The sequence below is a fragment of the Lethenteron reissneri genome, chromosome 34 (genome assembly GCF_015708825.2).
Source record: "Lethenteron reissneri isolate LAM-NWPU_2019-01 chromosome 34, ASM1570882v1, whole genome shotgun sequence".
NCBI classification, from domain to species: Eukaryota; Metazoa; Chordata; class Hyperoartia; order Petromyzontiformes; family Petromyzontidae; genus Lethenteron; species Lethenteron reissneri.
In genome coordinates this window covers 11,800,738-11,820,724 of record NC_083812.1, presented here as the reverse complement: position 1 = coordinate 11,820,724, position 19,987 = coordinate 11,800,738, and the positions used below count along the sequence as shown (strand labels likewise).

The 19,987-nt window shown below is 47.2% G+C and overlaps 1 protein-coding gene across 1 annotated transcript in view; it reads right to left on the bottom strand.

Annotated features, from left to right (window-relative positions):
* LOC133350672 (folliculin-interacting protein 1-like) overlaps positions 1 to 19,739 on the bottom strand; it is a 41,918-nt gene extending 22,179 nt beyond the window's left edge. Inside the window, exons 1-6 of the mRNA XM_061565280.1 lie at positions 19,571 to 19,739; positions 10,886 to 11,000; positions 3,729 to 3,842; positions 2,233 to 2,333; positions 1,717 to 1,791; positions 1,448 to 1,536 (exon numbers count right to left, since the gene is read on the bottom strand). Of these exons, the coding sequence (XP_061421264.1) occupies positions 1,448 to 1,536; positions 1,717 to 1,791; positions 2,233 to 2,333; positions 3,729 to 3,842; positions 10,886 to 11,000; positions 19,571 to 19,671 (595 nt within the window). The 5' untranslated portion in view covers positions 19,672 to 19,739. The remainder of the gene's footprint in view (positions 1 to 1,447; positions 1,537 to 1,716; positions 1,792 to 2,232; positions 2,334 to 3,728; positions 3,843 to 10,885; positions 11,001 to 19,570) is intronic.
* Positions 19,740 to 19,987: the final 248 nt, after the last annotated feature.

Sequence of the window (19,987 nt, the reverse complement as noted above, 5' to 3'; positions counted from 1 at the left end):
CCCACGCATTTCACAATTAGCACTATTCGCATTCCTGCATTTCCCATAAATATGCTAAATTCCTCTTCAAATGCAAATTCTTTTGTCAAGGCTCTCTTCCTCCTCCCTCACAGCTTAAATAGACACTCCAAGCCTAAGACGTGTCATTTAGACTCTGTCTTATCGACAGACATGTTCTTCACCTGAGGACGGCTGCTTGCGTTGTGGCCGAAACGTCGTGAGAATTATTTTATTATGTTTTATTTTTATTATTTTATTACTTCCCTTCTACGTGACTTTACCAAAGAACCAAGAAGATGAATCCCTGCAGTCACGAAAGCTTTAAATTGAAAAGGACATGTCGTGTGAATTTTCTCTCGTCGTTAAGTAGATGGCCTTGCTGGGGGTTCGGTTCGATGCGGACTTTCACCTGTTTGGGATTGCGCGATCGAGATAAAGCAACAGAGCTGCCGTGCGAGAAGACCGCCATCTGCAGATCGATTCCAACGTAGTGGAACGTCTATCCCTGCGCCTCCGTCGTTCATGCAGGGAGCGCATAGGTTTGCAGCGCCCCCTGCATGAAAACGACGGAAAGTGCAGCGTTCAAAGATAGATAAAGTTGTGCGCTTATATAAGAGTGTTACAATACCCCCCCTCCTCCACCTCGGATCTCTGCACCCGATGGGTTCACAGTGATGACATCATCTTGCTCTATTTAAGACCGGAGTAGGTGGATTGCTTCACTATTCTTGCAAATCGCCCGATGTGATGCTCGATGTAATTACCAGCGAAACGTCACGGTACTCAAATCGTAAATGTTGTGGATTTAATCTCCAACACACCGGTGGGCTGAAGTAGTCACTAATTGGCGAGTTGTTAACATGAAAAACCTGACTGGCTGTGTCTAGTGGTGGAGAGTTACGACACATTTATACTTGCGTGATCCAACCCAAAAAACTTTATTACGAATAAGACCTAGGCTGACGAGAAATACGTGTGAGATGTGTGGAAAAGTTTTAGCTTTGGACAAAATGTCATTTTTAAGCCTGTCGATGAAGAGAAAAAATAGGCATAATCCTGAGTAAGGTAGTGTTGCAGCCAGGTAGCACAATTCTAGATTTGAAGCTTTCATGACTGCAAGGATTCATATTCTTAGGTTTTTTCGGTAAAGTCACGTAACTGTTCCACCTGAAGACGGAAGCTTGTGTTGCCTCCGAAACGTCGTGATTTTTATTTTATTTTTATTAATTTAAATTTTTTTACGTGACTTTACCGAAAAAAACCTAAGAATAGGAAGTACAATGTTAGCTGCTCAACAACTGCGCTTGTCCAAAGAATGTACGTAGGCTAAAGACAAGCTTTGTTTTTGGTACCTGTGGGGACAGGTGCGTGCAGGTGCGTGCAGGTGCGTGCAGGTGCGTGCAGGTGCGTGCAGGTGCGTGCAGGTGCGTGCAGGTGCGTGCAGTACCCCTTTGGCTTCCACACTCGGGCGTTTGGTCAGTGCAGGGCTTGGCTTCACTGAAAATCGGGTTTGAGCAATTGAAAGTTTCATTGAGCCTGCAACAGATTGACACAGGCGACAGGGTGACGCGAGACTCACAACGAAAGGACGGTGAAGACGCACATTCATGGATCTCCACCAAGTGGCAGAGCATCAAATGTCAGCCTCGAGCTGAGAGCACTAATTTTAGATTCACTTCATCAACCCTCTTTCTCCCAGGCCGCTCGCGTACTCACGTGCTGGTGGCAGTGCTGGTTCCGCTGCAAGTGCGCACCCTGTACACCCTGCTGAGCAGCAGCTGGGGTGGGCACCTGTGTGTCACACCACACACAGCAAACCACCACGCATCATTCCACTACTGCCAAAAGAGCTCCCCCTCCACCACCCCCACATTGGGGAGAATACAAAAGACTGCTCATGTTGATTAGGACATTGATAGCTGCAAGAACACAGCAGTGCTGTAACAGACAGCAGCACTGTCACCCGTCCAGATTTGACCCGGACAGTCCGGGAATTAGCGTCTGTGTTCGGGCAGCAGGAATTGATTTGTACAGAGATCTGGTCTTGCGTAGAAATTTCTCAGAAAACTGCACACTGTTGGTAATAGACCAAAGCCGACTGAGAAATATGTCTGGGCTTGGTCTACAGTGGAAAAAGGTGCAAAACCGAGTTATAGACTCCCAGTGGGCAGTGTTGAAGGCTGCACGAATCAATGTCTTGTATCGTCTGGGACTGCCTGCGCTGGGCCACACCTGATGTGGTGGATTTTCAGCGTGGACGTCTTGAGGCTGACTGCCACGGACCCAAACATCATCTCGCACAGCATCTTCACGTCGGTGCACTGTCGCAGCGTCTGCACAAACCCAACAACAAAGTTGCGGTGACGTCACCACGGCGCTTGTGCCAGGCTGTGCACTTGAATGCCACTGTAAGGTGGGCATACACGTGCACGCAAACACACGCACACACAACAGCAGCAGAAGCATACAAGATAACGTGACTACTCGTACAGTAAAAATAAGCATAAATCGTCCTGTCATATGCAGATCCACAAAAGCAACAAGATGCGAATGGATATTGGTTCTCAACCAGCGGTATGCTGATCTGCAGATATCGCCGAGGGCTTTGTTAACGAACAAGGGGTCCAACAGCCCGCAGACCCACAGGGTCATCGATGGACCACGTGCCACCCACTACCCACTACCCAGTTGACCGGTCCTTGATCAACGACACATTTCGTACTTGTACATACGCCACTATTTAACATCGCTCACCGCAATTGAGATTTTGAAAGCGGCTATAATTGGTTGTGGGTGTAAGAAAAAAAGGTTGAGAACAACTGCTGAGGGTAGGAACAATTATGGGCCACATTCCCAGGGCGGTGCGCTTCAGCCACTTTTCCTAGATGCGACCCTGGGAACACATTATGAGGAGGTCACCACTGGCTTACAAGGCTGGATCGGATCGCTATACTCAAACACATCAACAGAGGGCATGTGGAATGTCTCAACTTAGTTTAATATGGAGGCTTTCGCAACAAATATTATCCTCAAATATTTTTTGGGTTAGATGACGTATATGTGTGTCGTTAAACCCGCCATTATCCAACGATCAATTTTTGAAACTTAACTTATTAGTTGTTACGACACAAGTCGGAATTATCATAACATTAGCGGTCAAATCGTACGTGTTAACAAGCACGAGTCTACATTGGTCTGGTATGCATTGTTTTCCAGCAGGCATTCTGGCTTCCTCCTGCACACGGTCAACGAATTCTCGTTTGAGCAAATGAGGCCGGGCTAGAGGAGCGGGGCAGCGTAACGAACGGCACCGCCACTCGCGCCGCAGGATGTAAAAAGTGCACGCAACTGGGAAAAAAACTAAGATCCCCCATATAGCCTCAACCAGATTGTTGGGGCAAGTGCTACGAGAGAGCACCTTTAAAGGCCGGCATGACATACAAAGAGGGTGGGCGACTAGCACCACGCCCAACCGCCTTCGTCTCCCCAGCGGCAATGTTTTTACACACCGCACCAGGTACTCATGCGAGGCCAAGTCGACCCAGGACCAGTTTAGATAAATCGGCACTGGCGTTGGCCGCGAGCGGGAATCGGACTCGTGTCACCGGATTCGTAGCGCAGCGCCCCAACCTACTACACTACCACTCCCCAATATGTAACTGTGCATACGCAGTGGTACGAGCAGAAGCCAGCGACAGGGCCCGAAATGGAAACGGGAGGTTCCGTACCTGGTACCGTGGGCCCTCCTCCTCGTGGAGACTGGCGCCGGGCTGCGGAGCGGAAGTGGCACTGCCGAGATAACAGAACCTCCCAAACACGCACGCCTGTTTCACGCCACACTCCTTGCATTCGCACGGAGATATACGCACACACACAGGGCACACATTCCTCGGTAAGCCTTATACGCTGGAGGGGTAATTGTTGTTAGCGAGTACCTATTAAGGCGAACAACAGATGCACAGGGATGATGGTGCCAGCACTACCCACGACTAGATAATTTTGTTCTTCCAATACTTGTGCGAGCACACGATCATGTGCAGGTAGACCTCGATGCGTTCCTGGAGAAGAGTCTGCTAATCGAATCGGCGCTAAAAGGGGTGGTCATTACACCATTGTGTATGTGAGGATGCGTTCCCAACGGCGTTATTTATTTCCCATGGAGCAATATACGAGGGCTTCATTGGGGTATAGGTAATAGCCCTAACAATAATAACAAAGACGTAAAACATTATTTCATGAAGAGAATAATGTATTAAAACATCAGTAAGTATTATGTCAGAGGTGGTAGACGAGGTTGGAGGAGCTGCTACCCTGAGTCGACATTTCTGTGATGAGGTTTTTTAGGTGAAGCCCAAGGTAATCTGTGTCTCGCGAGTTCTCATCTGGCTAAACAAATATATTTAAAAGCATTATAACCGTGACCACGAATCATGGTAATCGAATTGCGGGAGGTGGGGTCTGATTGGCTTGGAGCGTTCATTGCTCTCATGGGCCGAGCGAATGATGGGGGCGGATACGTTTCCTCAGCAAGTACTGCCACTTTGTAGATTTCACTGGTCAACAAAAAAAACATTTTTTTCTGGCCTGGACTTTTGCAGCTGTTTTAGACTAATTTCAGGGTGCTGATTCCAAATCTGATTTAACCCGAAATTAACTCTGTCACTTATGATTGCAAGTTGTTGCGAGTCAGTGACTGCTTTAGTGTTAAAATATGGTGCTGTATTTTTAGGATAGTGTGTTTATAATATCATTTTATGTAGATATCCACATTTATTTAATATTTTTCTCAGCAGTTTTTATTCAAAATGCAACATTTGATATCTCAAAAACCCTGATGCGATAGACAAAAACTGATCCCAGATTTGGAATCGGCACCCCAAAATTACCTTAACACCGTTGGAATACCTTATGCCGGAAAAAGTGTGTTGACCAGTGATTTTCTTTATCCCCCCTCGAAAAAAAGAGAAAGCGCGCCATAACAAATTAGTGTCCTACAGGGTGGTGATAAGCAAAGTCCGTCTCTACTCAGTTTTGGCCCAGGTGGGCCAAGGCACAAATCATTTAATTGACCCATTGCTCCTGATGTGCGCATCCAGGAATCGTGCCCGAGTCTCTGGGACAGCAGACCGGAGTGCCAACCAGCAGAAACACTTTGTCAAGATGCAACTTTGGCCACACGCAATGAGGCCAAACTGGCTTACAAGGTTGGATCGGGTCGCAAAACTGATACGCACCAACAAATGGCATGCGGAATGTCTTTAGTTATTACTGCACAAGCAGGAATTATTATTTCGGTTTCAAGCTCCAAACCTTTATTCAATTAGGAACTTGTTTGACTCCAGACATTTAAATCGGCGCTTATAGCTTTTTTGCCTTAATAAAACACAAGATTTCAAAAGGAAATATTTCTACAATGCTATTTGTATATACTGTATGTATGGTGTATGCATGCAGAACTTCTTTCGCACCGTACGTAGCCAACCATGGTAATCGGAGGTGCTATAAGGATTATTTTGATTGCCGATCGAATAATAACATTTTAACTTCTGACGAGTGCCGATGATAAAATCGCACGGAAAGTTCATCTTGCAGCCAAAGCGCCTGCTGATTTGGGGACCCAATGACATTCAACTGCCTGGAACCTGAGCAGTGCCCATGTGGAGAGACGACAGAGCTAATGGGAATGCCAAAGTAGGTAAAGGGATGCGAGTAAGGACTGGGGCAGTCAGTGATAGGAGGGGCGGGGGGGGAAGATGGAGTTTCACAAACAGACACACACACACAAATACATCTGTCATCAGCAGCAATGGGCTTGCATCAATGCGACAACAAATGTGTACGTGCATGTGATCGCAGCCTTGGCAGAAGACAACCGTGACCTTTGGCAGTGGTTTCACAGACTGTGGAACACCAATTGGTCCCCATTCCACTCGCGCCTAAAAAGTGATCCATTAGCTGTCCACAAGTAAACCTCGCCAAGTGGAACAATGGCGGATTTTGACATGTCATTCTGCCGAAAAAGCAACGTGATTTGCTGTGAGAAAGTGCCACCTTCATTTAGCAATGACAGGCTCCAAAGCGCTGCAAGCCTCTCGTGGCACGGATCTGCAGGTCTTAATTTAAACACGGGGCTATTTTGAAGAAGGTCAGGTTGCTTGACAGGTTTGTTTATTGCCCACAGGACCGAACAAGCACCTCTGGTGGCCCAGGAACGGAGCCAGCCAGACAAATGAGTAAGGTGTGTAACCTCGACCCACTTGGTCAGCTCGTGTGGGCCAAATCATTAAAGAGAAAAGAAGCCGTCTAATGTGACATTCCTTGAATCAGCGACTGTTCTTTAAAAGGATCAATTGACCTTGGCTGCGTGGCGTCACCACCACGAGCTGCCTGTGGGAACACTGTGCCACTGCACCTTGGGCTGCACGCGGTTAGGAACCTCCGACTTGAGAGGTTCCTGGTCAGAGAACGTGGACCAAGATCCAGTGGACTGCAAAAGAGGCACCCGCGTCATCCCGAATGATGACCGGACCAGAGTTGTTCCCAATAGATTTTGTTGTTGTTGGGTCAGATCGTGCAAGTAAAATGGCTTGTCGTAAAACAGTCCTCCACCCAACACAGCCAAATAATAATAATAATAGGGTTGTCACAGGAACAAACGTGCCGATTAGGACTCTTGATATTGGATGCAAAAGCCTACATGTTAAGAAGAGTTATGTCGATGTCTCAAATCCAATCAATAGCTGTAAGTCCATACTGTAATGGTGGGCACGAAATTAACGACTGTGCGGATAGAAATATTAACAGGTTATGCCAAGTATTGTTAAAGTGTTACTGCCTGTATAGATCCATTTCAGTCCCACACATCTTAACTGCCATCCTGTGATCGACAAATCCTCGTCATCTGGTTATTATTTGCTCGTTCAGGCTCCCCATTGAAACGAAAGCCGTGGGGGGGTGGCACAAGATATGGGGGAGGGTCATGGCCACAGTTCAGTGCCAGCATCGTGCCACGAATTCCGCGCACGACGCGTACGGCACCGCGCCGGGCACTGCCGAATTAATAAAGAGCGGCGTCGACGCGTTCAAATCTGTAGAGAAGAGCTCTTCTGTTGTGCAACAAAGTGAGGAGACATTGGCCACAGAGAAGAACGACAGACAACAAGCATTACCCCCTCAGTGTATCTGTGGCTTGGTGTCCCGGGTGACATCTGGATCTCGTTACGGGGAGCAACCACAACCAAAAAAAATCGTACATTTTCGAGTGCAGCAGGCGATAAGAATAACTCACCCACCGTGGCTCCTTGGATGACAATTAACCCATCATACAGAATATACACCGATCAGAGCGCATTCACGTTCACGCACGCAACGTCATGCGTACATCATGACTTTAAAAATCGATGTTAACCTCTTCCTCATTCCGATGTGCGTGTTCGGAACGGAATCGGAAGAAAAACTAAAATAACTTTATTGGCATGTCTTCAGGTCAGAAGATTGACCAAGCCCATGCAGGAGGGTGTGTGGAAGTTTGGTGCCAGCTATCATAGAGCGCGGTCATGTCACTACAGTTCTATGTGGCGATTACAATTTCTTTAAAAACAACAGCACTACGCTTCTCTAAATAAAATTAACGCTAACCACTTGCACGTTGCGAGATTCGGCAGTGAATGGGACCCACTCTCCTCGGAACAAGGAAAGGGTTTATAAAGCCATCAATAATTGCAGTACCAAGGGTGCAGATACGGGCTCACTTGTGCTTCTACCCTTTTGTTCTCCATAAAACAGACAAAGACATGAGGCATGCAGGAAAATGCATCTCCGAGCTTGTGACGAGTCTGACGGTTGCAGGGCAACATTACAGCAGGGAACGTAAAAATCAAGAGTATGACAATCCTGGCCTTGGTGACGATGTAGAAACGCAGGGGGTTAAGAACGTAGCCTCGTAAGCCCTGTAGATGCACGTAGGTGGGATGAGTCTCTGCCATAGTAGAATCCACTCACCAGGCAATACCAGAAAGGGTGCAGGGCGGATATGGCTTTTACAGTGTCGAGTGAAGATTTAAACGCCAATTTCATATTCCGGGTAAAGCAGGTCGCCCTCATTTATGTTTATTATATTGTCAATTGTGCTGTCGGCACAATGTCATTAGACATTTCTTCTGCTAGGTGTTTGTTGTGCAGAGAAGAGACAGCTGCCTGGACTCAAACCCAGGCGTCGGTGGTGCTGGTTCGCGCTCTGGCATCAGACTCCGATCCCCCTCCTGCGCTAGATTAATGTTCAACTCAAAATAAAAAGGCCCATCAAACACCGAAACTCTCGCCTGCAGAATTCATTCAAACTGCGCCCGCCCCCCCCCCCACAAGGAAATTTGGCACCGATGGATTTAAATCTGCCGTTGCTGTAAGTATGACGTAATTCTGAACGGTGCCACAAACTGCTGGCCACATCAACTGTTGAAACATGTTCATGGTCTACCTTTGGTGTTTATTAAATCAACTCGAAGTGTGTTTTTGCACTTCCATCCAGTGTACGCAGTAAATCTGACATTTGATTAAAATTTTCGTCATCTTCTTGAATGGGGAAGAAAAATACAACGCGATATATTTTTCATCCCCGTGTCATCCATCAGCTAGGAGGAATGCTTCCCTGCTGTGTGTTTTTACCAGGTGAAATTTACCGAATTATGGAGCTCTTTTTCAGAGGTGACCTGACCACGTATGATGATAGCGAATCGCAGTGGCCGATATCACCATCACACACGGGAATCTATAGCAGTAGCAAAGTTATCTAAATCGCACGTTTCTAAAACGTGGAGGGTAAAACCAGAGGACCCGAAAAAAATATCCACGCGACCACGAGAAGAACAAGCAAACTCCACGTATACAGGCATCGTCAGGGTCGGGGGTCAAACCCACAACCTCCTGCACACCAGACGAGGGAGATAAGATCACCTTCACCATAGCGGTGTGATGCGAGTTGTTGGGCCATAGTTCACGGCAGTGGTCAGTGCGGTTTGGTGAGAGCACAGTACTCAAGCCACTGCACAACTGATGCAAATCAGTCAAATTGGGCGGACTTTGGAACAGGAACAAGAAGGCAGAGCAGGAGAGAGTTGCCACCCATCCAGGTGCGACCTGGACAGTCGGAGGAAATGGTGTCTGTGTTCAGGTGGCAGGAACTGATTTATACTGAGATCTGATTGCCGGTTATTGTAGGACTGAGAATTGTGTCCGGGTTTGGTCTATGGCGGAGAAGGGGTCAACCCAATGCTGCAGTGAAATCTAAACACCGTGGTCAAGAATTCTATTAAAAAAATTCACTTGTAATATGAAATGGGAGAAACCCTTTAGATGAACGATACTTGAAGTCAGGAGGTGGACAAATGATCTACATAACACGGCCTGGTGGATAATGTGACGGAAGCACATGTTCGTACTGATACCGCAAGGGGATGACCCACAATGAGAGGTCGGGGGAGGCCGAACGCAGTTGCCAAACTGGTCTGGATGAATTGTGCCAATCCCATCAGCAGCCAATTCTTATAAACCCTCAAACTGACAAAACACAATTTGTACACATTAGGCAGGAGTTGTTCACCTTTGTTCCTCTATCGCACCACAACTTGTGTACCACACTACCAGCCGTCGCATATGTATTGTAATATGGCAAATGTATTTATTTAGTTATACAGAAAAAAGTGCAGAAAGTAGCACGAAGAAGAGCACACGGATCAATGAATTGTAAAAAAAAATATATATTTGAGGCAGGATATTGGCTAAGGACACCATGTGGGCTCGGGCAGGACAATACAGAAGGGACGCTGGCCAAATGGACAAATGAGCGACAGAACGAGGAAACGGAATGTGCCAAGAAGGCAACCGTGGCAAGATAAAAGCACCGAGATCAGTTCACGTACAAGATTGTCGCAATGCAAAACCTCGGGGGATGGAAAGTGGTGAGATAATGGCTGATGATCATGAAGATGACGCGCTTGAACGATTATGTGGCATCTTCTTGGTTCTTTCGGTAAAGTCACGTAGAATGGAAATAATAAAATAATAAAAATTAAAACATAATAAAATAATTCTCACGACGTTTCGGCCACAACGCAAGTAGCCGTCCTCAGGCAGAGAACAGGCCTGTCGAGGAGACAGAGTCTGAATGGTTCACTTGCGTTGTGGCCGAAACGTCGTGAGAATTATTTTATTAGGTTTTATTTTTATTATTGTATTACTTCCCTTCTACGTGACTTTATCGAAAAAGATTATGTGGCACTTTAGAAGTCAGTGTAGTGCAGTGTCTTAGTTGCATTTGTGCGCGACCAGTGATGGCGGTGTTATTACCGATGATGTTATGGCTGCAAAAAGGACGCTCAGTATGCCGTCAGAACAGTGTTGGTGGTAAGAGTGGAAAAATTAACAGTGGTGAACGCAGTAATTACCATGGTAATGATATCGATAGAGTTAGCATTTTTTTTTACTTTAATTATCTACAATGCTTTGCCAACTTCTGGCTTAAGGCCTACGATTGACACGTTGGTCAAAGGAGTTTGTTTGATCATACTTCACCGTCCTAGTCAGTGCGAGTTGGAAGTTGGGGTTCAGGACCGGTTTGGATGTCATTTGGCACTGATGTTAGCCGTGGCCAGGGCATCAAAACGCACATCAGCGTTCATAGTGCAGCACATGGACCTCTGTGCCACCTTTCCACTTTTCAACAGCAATAACAGCCGTGGCTCAATATGGGACAGTCTTGGTAATCACTGCAGAAAACAATGACGGTGCCGACGCCGATGACCTGGTTTGGGCTGTGTGGTGACCATGTGGTGGCACCCTAAGTGACCATGTAGTGGCACCGTCAGCATGGTGGGATTGGCAGCAATACCGGGCTGGTTCTCGGAAGCTTGCGCACAGTCTTGGAGTCGAAGAGGAGCTGTCGCCCACGGCGCTCGCAGTCGCGGAAGACAACGAGGCGGAGGTCATCGTCGCCCGTGCACCACCTGGAAGGTGCCGCACGGGACATTGAGCGGCAGGTGCTTACACCGAAATGTTTCGACCACCGCAGCAGCTCTGCCTCGACTCCTCTCACAGCAGCACAACACAGACCACGTGACCACGGGAACCTGTCACAGCTGCGCAGACCATGCTGAACAAGACTCGATGGAGAAATGCGAGATCTTCAGCCTGCAAAGCCTCAGAGTTTTTCAAACTTTTGCAGAAAGTAGTAATTTTTGGTCAAATATCTGCGAATGAACCAAGGGCAACTATGAAACATAACTGCATGAGTTTCGCGGTTATGCCGTCCGGCTCTGCCGACGTGATAAAATCGGGTTGTACCGATTCGTGTTCCTGCACGATGCCCCGTGTTTTGTGTCATGCACCGGGAACTGCATCTGAAACTGGTGCTTCTTGAAAAAGCTTAATAAACAATCCCGTTAATTTACTGTGGCGTTCCCGATAGGACTAACAGCCATAAGTGTATGACAGGAGCACCTTAAAAGGACAAAGGGAAGATTCACTCACTTTCAAAAAAGTACAGAACTGGATGTGGTCACCCTTCAACTACCCACACATTACACATCGACAAACGTATTTCCCTGTACAATCGAACTGGTAGCCCCTTACCCAGTGCAGGAAGTTCCACGTTTCTTTCGTGTGCGTCTGTGTCTCAATAGGGCAACCAGTCGACTTTGCGTAAAGTAGCACGTTAAGTACTTATCATCCTCCAGGGGTACGGTGGGCTGAGTCAATACAAACCAACTTTGAACTTCGAGGTCGTTTAACTCGTGATTATTATCAGTTACCGTGAACTTCGAGTCAAGCACTCCACCAAAGCACCACATGGCATGAGAATTTTAAAAAAAAATTATCATTCTTAACCTACAACAAAGCAAATTTCATTTTTATAATAATTGAGACTAAGCCAAAGCAATAAAGGATTCCCATGCAGACCCTCTGCAAGTGTAACACAAGCTGAGGCCGGTGCTCTACAGGGCTGTTTATATCCGGCAGGGAGGCCCCTACTGCTGTGAATTTGTTCAGACGCGCGCACGCACGCGCAGCACGCAGAGATCACGAGTCGTCATGCCAGACGCGCATGCCAGGCTGACTCGCAGTGGCACGTGCTCAACGCCACATGTGCTCGCACGCGCACCCGTGCGTGTTTACAGATTTTGTGGTCCGAGGGCTTCCCCCCCCCCAGACATCACGAGGAAGGTGGGAGCATGACACCCCACCCTCCGACGTGTTGACACGCTTCCAGCGGAGGGCCACCACACAGCGCCCCGAACGCACGCCCTGTGCACCTGCTTGATCACTTTGTTCCTACAATCTGCACCACAGTGAATGTATGTTGGGGAATGCAATGACATGCGGTGATCATGTCTACTGGCTTCAGGGCAAAAGGCCATACCAAAGGTCAAAAATTTAGCTTTGGCCACGATAATTGTAAAATGTGGCATTGAATAGTACGCAAACCACCTTGGCACCAATTCTAACTCTGTACGTGATGAAAAATGCATCGGAACGAAAAGTACCTACCCTCAGTACACAACCCCCCACCTCCCAAGGTGATCATGAGGATGTAAAAAAAAAACATGACCTCTCAAGGGGGTATTTCCATTTGCTGCTTCAAGACTTTAGGCCAAAACATATTTGAGGCCAATGGAAGTATCGACTTATGATGAAACTTGCACTCTGCAGAAACCGAACATCATTACAATTCACTAACAAAGACACCCCGTCTAGCCTTAAGACTGTTGGGGCAAGTTCTGTTATCGAGAACCTATCAAGTCCGACACGGCACACATGGGGGTGGGTGGCCAGCACCACGCCAGAGGTTGCAAACGGGTTTTGATTCCTTACCCGTACCCGGCCGCACCAGGGTCGCAAATGGGTACCCGTACCCGGCCAGGTGCAGGTACCCTACCCGAAATGAGTGACAAACGGTTACTCACCAGTGACTCACGGCCTACCCGTACCCGGCCGCACCCGTACCCGGCCGCACCAGGGTCGCAAACGGGTACCCGTACCCGGCCGGGTATCGGGTACACGGTTGCGACCTCTGCACCACGCCCGGCCGCCTTTGTCTCCCCAGTGACAATATTTACACACCTCACGAGGTACTCATTTAAGGCTTAGTCGACCTAGGGGAGGTCCAGGACCAGTTCAGATAATCACTGGCGTTAGCCGTGAGCGGGAATCGAACTCGGGTCACTGGGGTTCGTAGCACAGCAGCGCTAACCGCTGCTACATTACCGCTCCCCAAAGACACGCACACATGCACACGGCAGCTCAGTGGGCACATTTGTTCGGTACAACCGAAGCCCACAGCCATCTATTTATATTACACTCATTGTCAAATAAATCACCACAATCTATTAATAAACCTCGACGATGCAAGCTGGTGTAAATTGGGAGGAATTACTTGCATTGTTTGCCTTCCCTCAACAATTTGTTTACCGAGTGTATGTCCAATCACAGATAATAAAGAGGTTTTCAGCAGCCTCAGGGAGTTGGGTGGTCAAGCATTATAAAAAACGAGAAGTGGCTTCATGATGAAACGCGAGTCGAGGATACCCAGCGAAGACTTCCGAGTCGCATATGTCACGTGACTATGACAGTACACTATGTGACACATTCAGACTTGCGATGCTGGCTCCAAAACCATTTATCTTTTTACCAGGGACTAAAACCCACCAAGTCCATGCCCTTCCGTGTAAGTTTAAACATTTCCAGTGCAATTTTATTTCTCTCCACAATTGGCCAAACACAACTTGGTTTCCATGGAACTACAATAGTATGTGATATGAATAATAAAAAATACATATTATTTTGGTTCTCAAGAATGGCTTTTCAGGTAAAATAAAAAATTTGGCAGCTCCAGACTTTAACAAAAAGTCACAATATGGTAACATTGAGCAAACTCAGAAAAATACCTCGCACGTTACACGACAACAGCATTTCTCTTTACACGAGTGTTAAGAGCAATACCTCAATTACAGCTGCTCTTTCTTCATCAGTTTAAATACATTGATAGGAGGGCGCGTTCCGTTTCACCAAAGCCTAATTTGGATAGATGTACGAGCCTCCGCCGTGCTGGCAAGCGGCCACAAAGACGAAATGTAAAATATATAAGCGAGCAGTCGCCGTTGCCACCGGTGGTGTTGCACGGACTGAGGACAAGGACTAGCAATTAATCAAATGCGTACGTGCGTGCCGTAACAGCACTTGCCCTCACATCACCTGGGCGAGTGAGCACACAGACCCATTGTTTGTACTGCTATTGATTTTACGGCACTTCTAAAACATGCTCGCTCCAGTTTGCTTCGCGTTGTGCAATTTTACTCGCCATTTTCTAAAATTGTATTATACCCCAGGTGCCTATCAGTAAATACGCGCAACTTTAAATCGGTTCGCGTAAAACGACTACAGTGCTTAGCATGGTGGGAGGTTAGGTCCGGTAACGATGCTTGTCGTAACAATTACGTGTACTTTCCCCTGAATGAGCACCAGTTAGTGAGATTTAAAATCCACCACCACCGAGAAAGGTTTCAGATCTCGTTAGCACCACCAAACATCAATGGACAATGGATGTATGCATGTGTCGGGCCTGAAGTGGTAATCGCGCTCATGGGCATGTTACATAATGTCTAATTATGAGGGGGGCATATCTGGGGTAAAGGTGAAAGGTGGAATCAATCGGGAAGCTCCGGGAACCTGCTCGAAGGTTCTGGAAGGAAGCGTGGCCGGAGGTCGGGCCAGGTCGCACCTGGGGTGTATATAAGGGGGACCCCGACCAGAGGTTCGGTGCTGTTGCGGGTCCTAGGCTGCGTCGCTGCTCGCCGTCATCTCTCTTCGTCGTCCGGCCACGTGGCCGATCTTCTGCAAGGCTCTCATCTTCGCCGTCGCTGCGCTAATCAGACAGCTGTGTAGTTGGACGCCGACGATGGGGTTGTGTAGAAGGGTCGGCTATGTGTAGCTACGTAGAAACGTTACATAAATGTATCGCCCAGTGTTGTGCTTAAAAGTGTGAGAATAAATAAGAAGTCTTCTATACAACGTTTCTCAGAAGTCGCTCGCTACACGTGTAATGTAGCTCTCAGACACCATCTTGTTCAGTTATTCGTCTATTTATTATGAATAAAGTTTGCACACTCTCTGATAACTTAACGAGTAACCGCAAGTGACTATATCCACTTGGGTAACTTAGATAACTCTATTCTGAGACAATATAACTCTAGCCTTCCAAGACTACAAGGTGCCCACTCCAGGAATGATGAAGACGACTCGCTCCAAGGTGACGACGGCGACGGCAGTTCCCCCACAACAGCAGCCCAGAGCCCCGGTCCACGCCGGCTCTTATCCCCCTCACGACCCGGCCACGCCCCTATTCCCGAACCCTCTCTCACAGCACCTGGCCCTGTCTGTCTCTGCCCTTATTACAATTTGCGACCGTTAGGTCCCGTGCTTTCCCTCACACGACCCTGTCAACGCTTGTCGCATCAATCATTATTAGCAACCACTTAGGTCCCACATTACCCTAACGTGACCTTGTCTGTTCCGGAACGTTAATTAGTAACCATGGCCACGGGGAGTGTACCGTCCCTACATCAGCCCGTACTGCCCTTACACATGCATTCAGAACTTCTTTGCAACCATACGTAGCCAACAGTGTTAATTGGAGGTGCAGGGGAAGGACAAACTTAAACACAAAAAGGATGGTCCGTGTAAACAAAGACTGCGACGATAAAAACAGCAATAAGGCCAAGTGAACACCGTAATATATAGAAAGTTCTGAAGTTGCCTATGATCAAATCTCATTAAATTTGCCTGGTCTGGTCGAATCACGGAAGCCAAGCAGGTTTACGTGAAGGCAGGAGTGTTCAAAAGGGAGACCCCCATGCTAAAGAGGTTGTAGCAGGCTGCTGCAGAGCTATGTTATGGTGAGCAAGTCAAGACAATTTAACTTGTTTAAATTCGTACAAATCGGCCACTCAAAAGCACCATCACAATGAGAAAAAGTATGTAAATACATTTCAAACTATCTACAGTTGTTTTCAAAACAATATATAAAAATAAAGTTGTGGTTGCGAGTTAGTTTTTGTATACAATTGCGAAGAGATGTGTTTTGAGTTGTTACTTGAATGTAGTGGTGTGTGGATTCCTTCGGGGAGGTTGCAGATGGCAGAGCAGCAAAATGCATTGTTGTACTTTACTTCTACGTTTCAACGTCTACACTTCCAGCATTCAGACACCTGCACCGATCTGTGTGAAGGCCAAATAACCGCATGGCATAGGAAGGCCCTCATCCAGCAGTGGATTGTCAACGTTTAGAAACTCACATTAAGTCAAAACAAATATTAAGTGCATTTTTGTTTATAAACCGACTATTACAGAACACTAAAGAGATACAAAAAATTAAGGTAGGGATTATGATAGTTGTCAAGTTGAGAAGTTGTGGCTTTTACAAATTGATCATGTTCTACAAATCAAAACAAAGTTTACCTTTGGGAGTTTGAGTTTTATTTTGGGCAATTTTCGAGCCGAATTACTTCAGCACGAGTCTTAATGGTCACATGGCCCCCAGGATCCAATGAAAGACAGAGAGGTTTTCAAAACCTGAATTCCCCCATTCCCTTTGCCAACACCTCAACTGGGTGGGCTTTGCAATTTTTATTCGGGTTGACTCGATAATCAGATTTCACCATTACACTCCCGGCTGACTAAATATCGCCATATCGGGATCACCGTTGCGATTTTTTTCATCATTTACTTTCCTGACGACATACTTTTGAAATTACAAAACTAGACTCTTGAAAGTAAATACCAAAAATCACTATTAAAGTGAATTAAATATGGCGCTTTACGAAATGTCCTTTGCGGTAATTGAGAGCATGGCAATTATACGACACCATCATTTTCATAGTTGCTGGAAATATTTATATTTCTACTTGCAACTTAACAGCTTATGCGTGATTTCGATTTAAAGCTTTCGTGACTGCAGGGATTCATCTTCTTGGTTCTTTCGGTAAAGTCACGTAGAAGGGAAGTAATAAAATAATAAAAATAAAACATAATAAAACAATTCTCACGACGTTTCGGCCACAACGCAAGCAGCCGTCCTCAGGTGAAAACCAGGTCCGTCGAGGCGACAGAGTCTGGTTTTCACCTGAGGACGGCTGCTTGCGTTGTGGCCGAAACGTCGTGAGAATTGTTTTATTATGTTTTATTTTTATTATTTTATTACTTCCCTTCTACGTGACTTTACCGAAAGAACCAAGAAGAGGAGCTTATGCGTGACACGTGCTCTCGACTGTGCTGCTGCAATAATTAGAAAACGTATGGGAAGCTGCTTGTGGAGTGAATTGACGTTTAAACGTTACAGCAATGTTGATTAATACGTTCAGTAGATCCTAGATTTGAAGCTTTCGTGACAGCAAGGATTCGTACTTAGGTTTTTTCGGTAAAGTCACGTAGGTAAAAGTAAATAATAAAATGAATATTATATAAATTATAATAGAAATATAATTATAAATCACTGTGATTTAAACTTATAATTCTATTTTTTTTTACCTACGTGACTTTACCGAAAAAACCTAAGAGTACGTGCAGTAGACGCACAAACACAACAAAAAATATTAAATGCAATTGACGTGACGAGAAACTCATAATTGCGATCATCGCTACATCGTAAAATTTGACATCGTGTCAAGTAAAACTGCACAGCAGAAATCATCGCTCTCGTGGCTGACGTTTCAAATTCAGGTTTGCCAGTTCGTGAACATCCCCCCAAAAGTATTCTACTTTACAGGAATGAACACCACTTGGCCCCAATTACCTGCTGTACAACGTGTCCCCAGAACAACGTTGACTTTTCAATTCTGTATTGAAATGGTGCCGATTCTCCATGATCACTCTTCTTCTAGGCTTTTGTTTTACGCAATGATTATTTGTACAATACATTGTTTCCGTCTGCTTTTTTTCCACGGGTCTATGCAGCGTATTGGTCTCATTTTGGTTCTCCATACTGGTTCTCAATGAACTTACCCGAGTGAATAATGTATGTGTAACCCATTCACATTCCTGCGGAAGGAGCTGGTAGGAACGTTGGGTTGCTCGGTCAATGGCCAGGGCCAACGGCGACGTGGTGTATTCCGCAAATATGCCCGACTGAGGGCGGGCACAAGCCGGCGTGAGTAGGTTAAACGTTGAGTTTTATAAGGGCACCACGGGGTGACCAGCCCCTCCCCACCCAGCCCCACCCCTCCCACCCCTCACCCTCCCCACCCAGCCCCTCCCCACCCAGCTACACCCCTCCCATTTTTGGATGCACGACGGACGGACACAATAATCCCGTGGGCTGGTGTAACCAGGAGGTTCCTACCAGTATAATGTCCACGTGCTCACGTCTGTATTTTACACCAGGGGCAGCTGTATGCATTACCTCCCCCCCCCTAAAATCATGGCACATTCCCAATTGTGCTTGTGACATCGCGTCTTTACAGGACAAATGTAAGATCACCCATCACCTTGTCTGACAATCGCCCCCTGGAAGCGAATATATTTCGTCCCGAGTGACTTTAATAAGGGTCCTTGCACACAAGTTGTATGGGTGAAAACTTCTTTCGCACCATACGTAGCCAACCTTGCTAATCTGAGCCCCAGTGGCTTTGTTCATATCCACCCTTTAACCTGCCCTGCAATAACCACTTGCGGCACGTAAACACAACCATGGAGCTGTGGTGAGGTGTGGTGAACAAAGAAACTAAATTCTGTCGACACAAACATAGGCACCAACATGTAAGTCCACCAGTATAGGAGCCATCCTAGCCAATGTTTACCAACTTGCACCGCCGCTAAATGCCAACGACAAGTCTTGAACCACGGTAGAAGCGACCATACAACAGAGTGATTAGTGATCAGTGATCAGAGTGATTTGGTAAGCGCTGGATCGATCAGTCACACACACACAGCGGGGCCACGACCACAGCTGATGTTGTAGTGATCGACACACACACAGACTTGTCTCTAAAACCGTGTAGTTGTACACTGCGAGGAGTGGATATGCATTGTACGTGTGTGGTGGAGCTAGCTACAGGCTTTTTGGGTTAGATCGCGTCAACATGTCGTGAAACCCACCACCACCCGACACAGCCAATCGGTAATGGTTGTCACGTAAACAGAACTTGCTAATTCGTTACTAATACAGCACACCGGTGAAGATAGTTGTACTCGGATTGTAAATGGTGTGGCTTGGCTTTCCAACACACCGGTGTGCTGTACTCATAAGCATTTTCATAACTTACTAATTGGCTGTGTCGGGTTTAACGACACATTTAGATATTAACGCGATCGAACCCAAAAAAACTATAATATTGATATTGGTCGCGAAAGCCTACGCGTTAAACTACACTGTAGCCATCCACGTGTGCAGCGTCTACTGTAGCTCTCCACGTGCGCAGTCTATTGTATGAATGTGTGGGTGTATAATCGATGTAGTAGCGATGATGTGTACGTTGTCGCGCGGGGTCCACGTGCAGTGCACAATGCCCACGTGGTGCGCGCTCACCCCGGGCACGGCTGCCCCGGCTCTGCGCCGGCTGCCCCCGCCTCCTCGGGGCCCGGCGCGCAGCCCCGCCGGAGCAGCTTCTCCAACAGTCCCGAAGGCATCGCCTCTACTTCTCTCTTCTCCCACCTACACCTACGCCTCCATCTCCTCGTCGTCGTCGTCGTCACCGTCTTCCCTCCTCCTCTTCCCCCTTTTATCCCCCCCCCCCACTCCCTCCCACCACCAACCCCCCGCGCGCACGTGACGCGAGCACGAGACGCGTGTCAGCTGGAAGCCACGTGACCGCGCTGCTGCCAGCTGTGCTGGTCACGTGGCGTGCCTCGACCCGAGGCTCCACCCTCCATGGGGGTAGCACCCCACGTCCCCCTCCCCCACGCCCCCCGCCCCTCTCCTCCACGCCCCCCCCGCCCCCTCCCC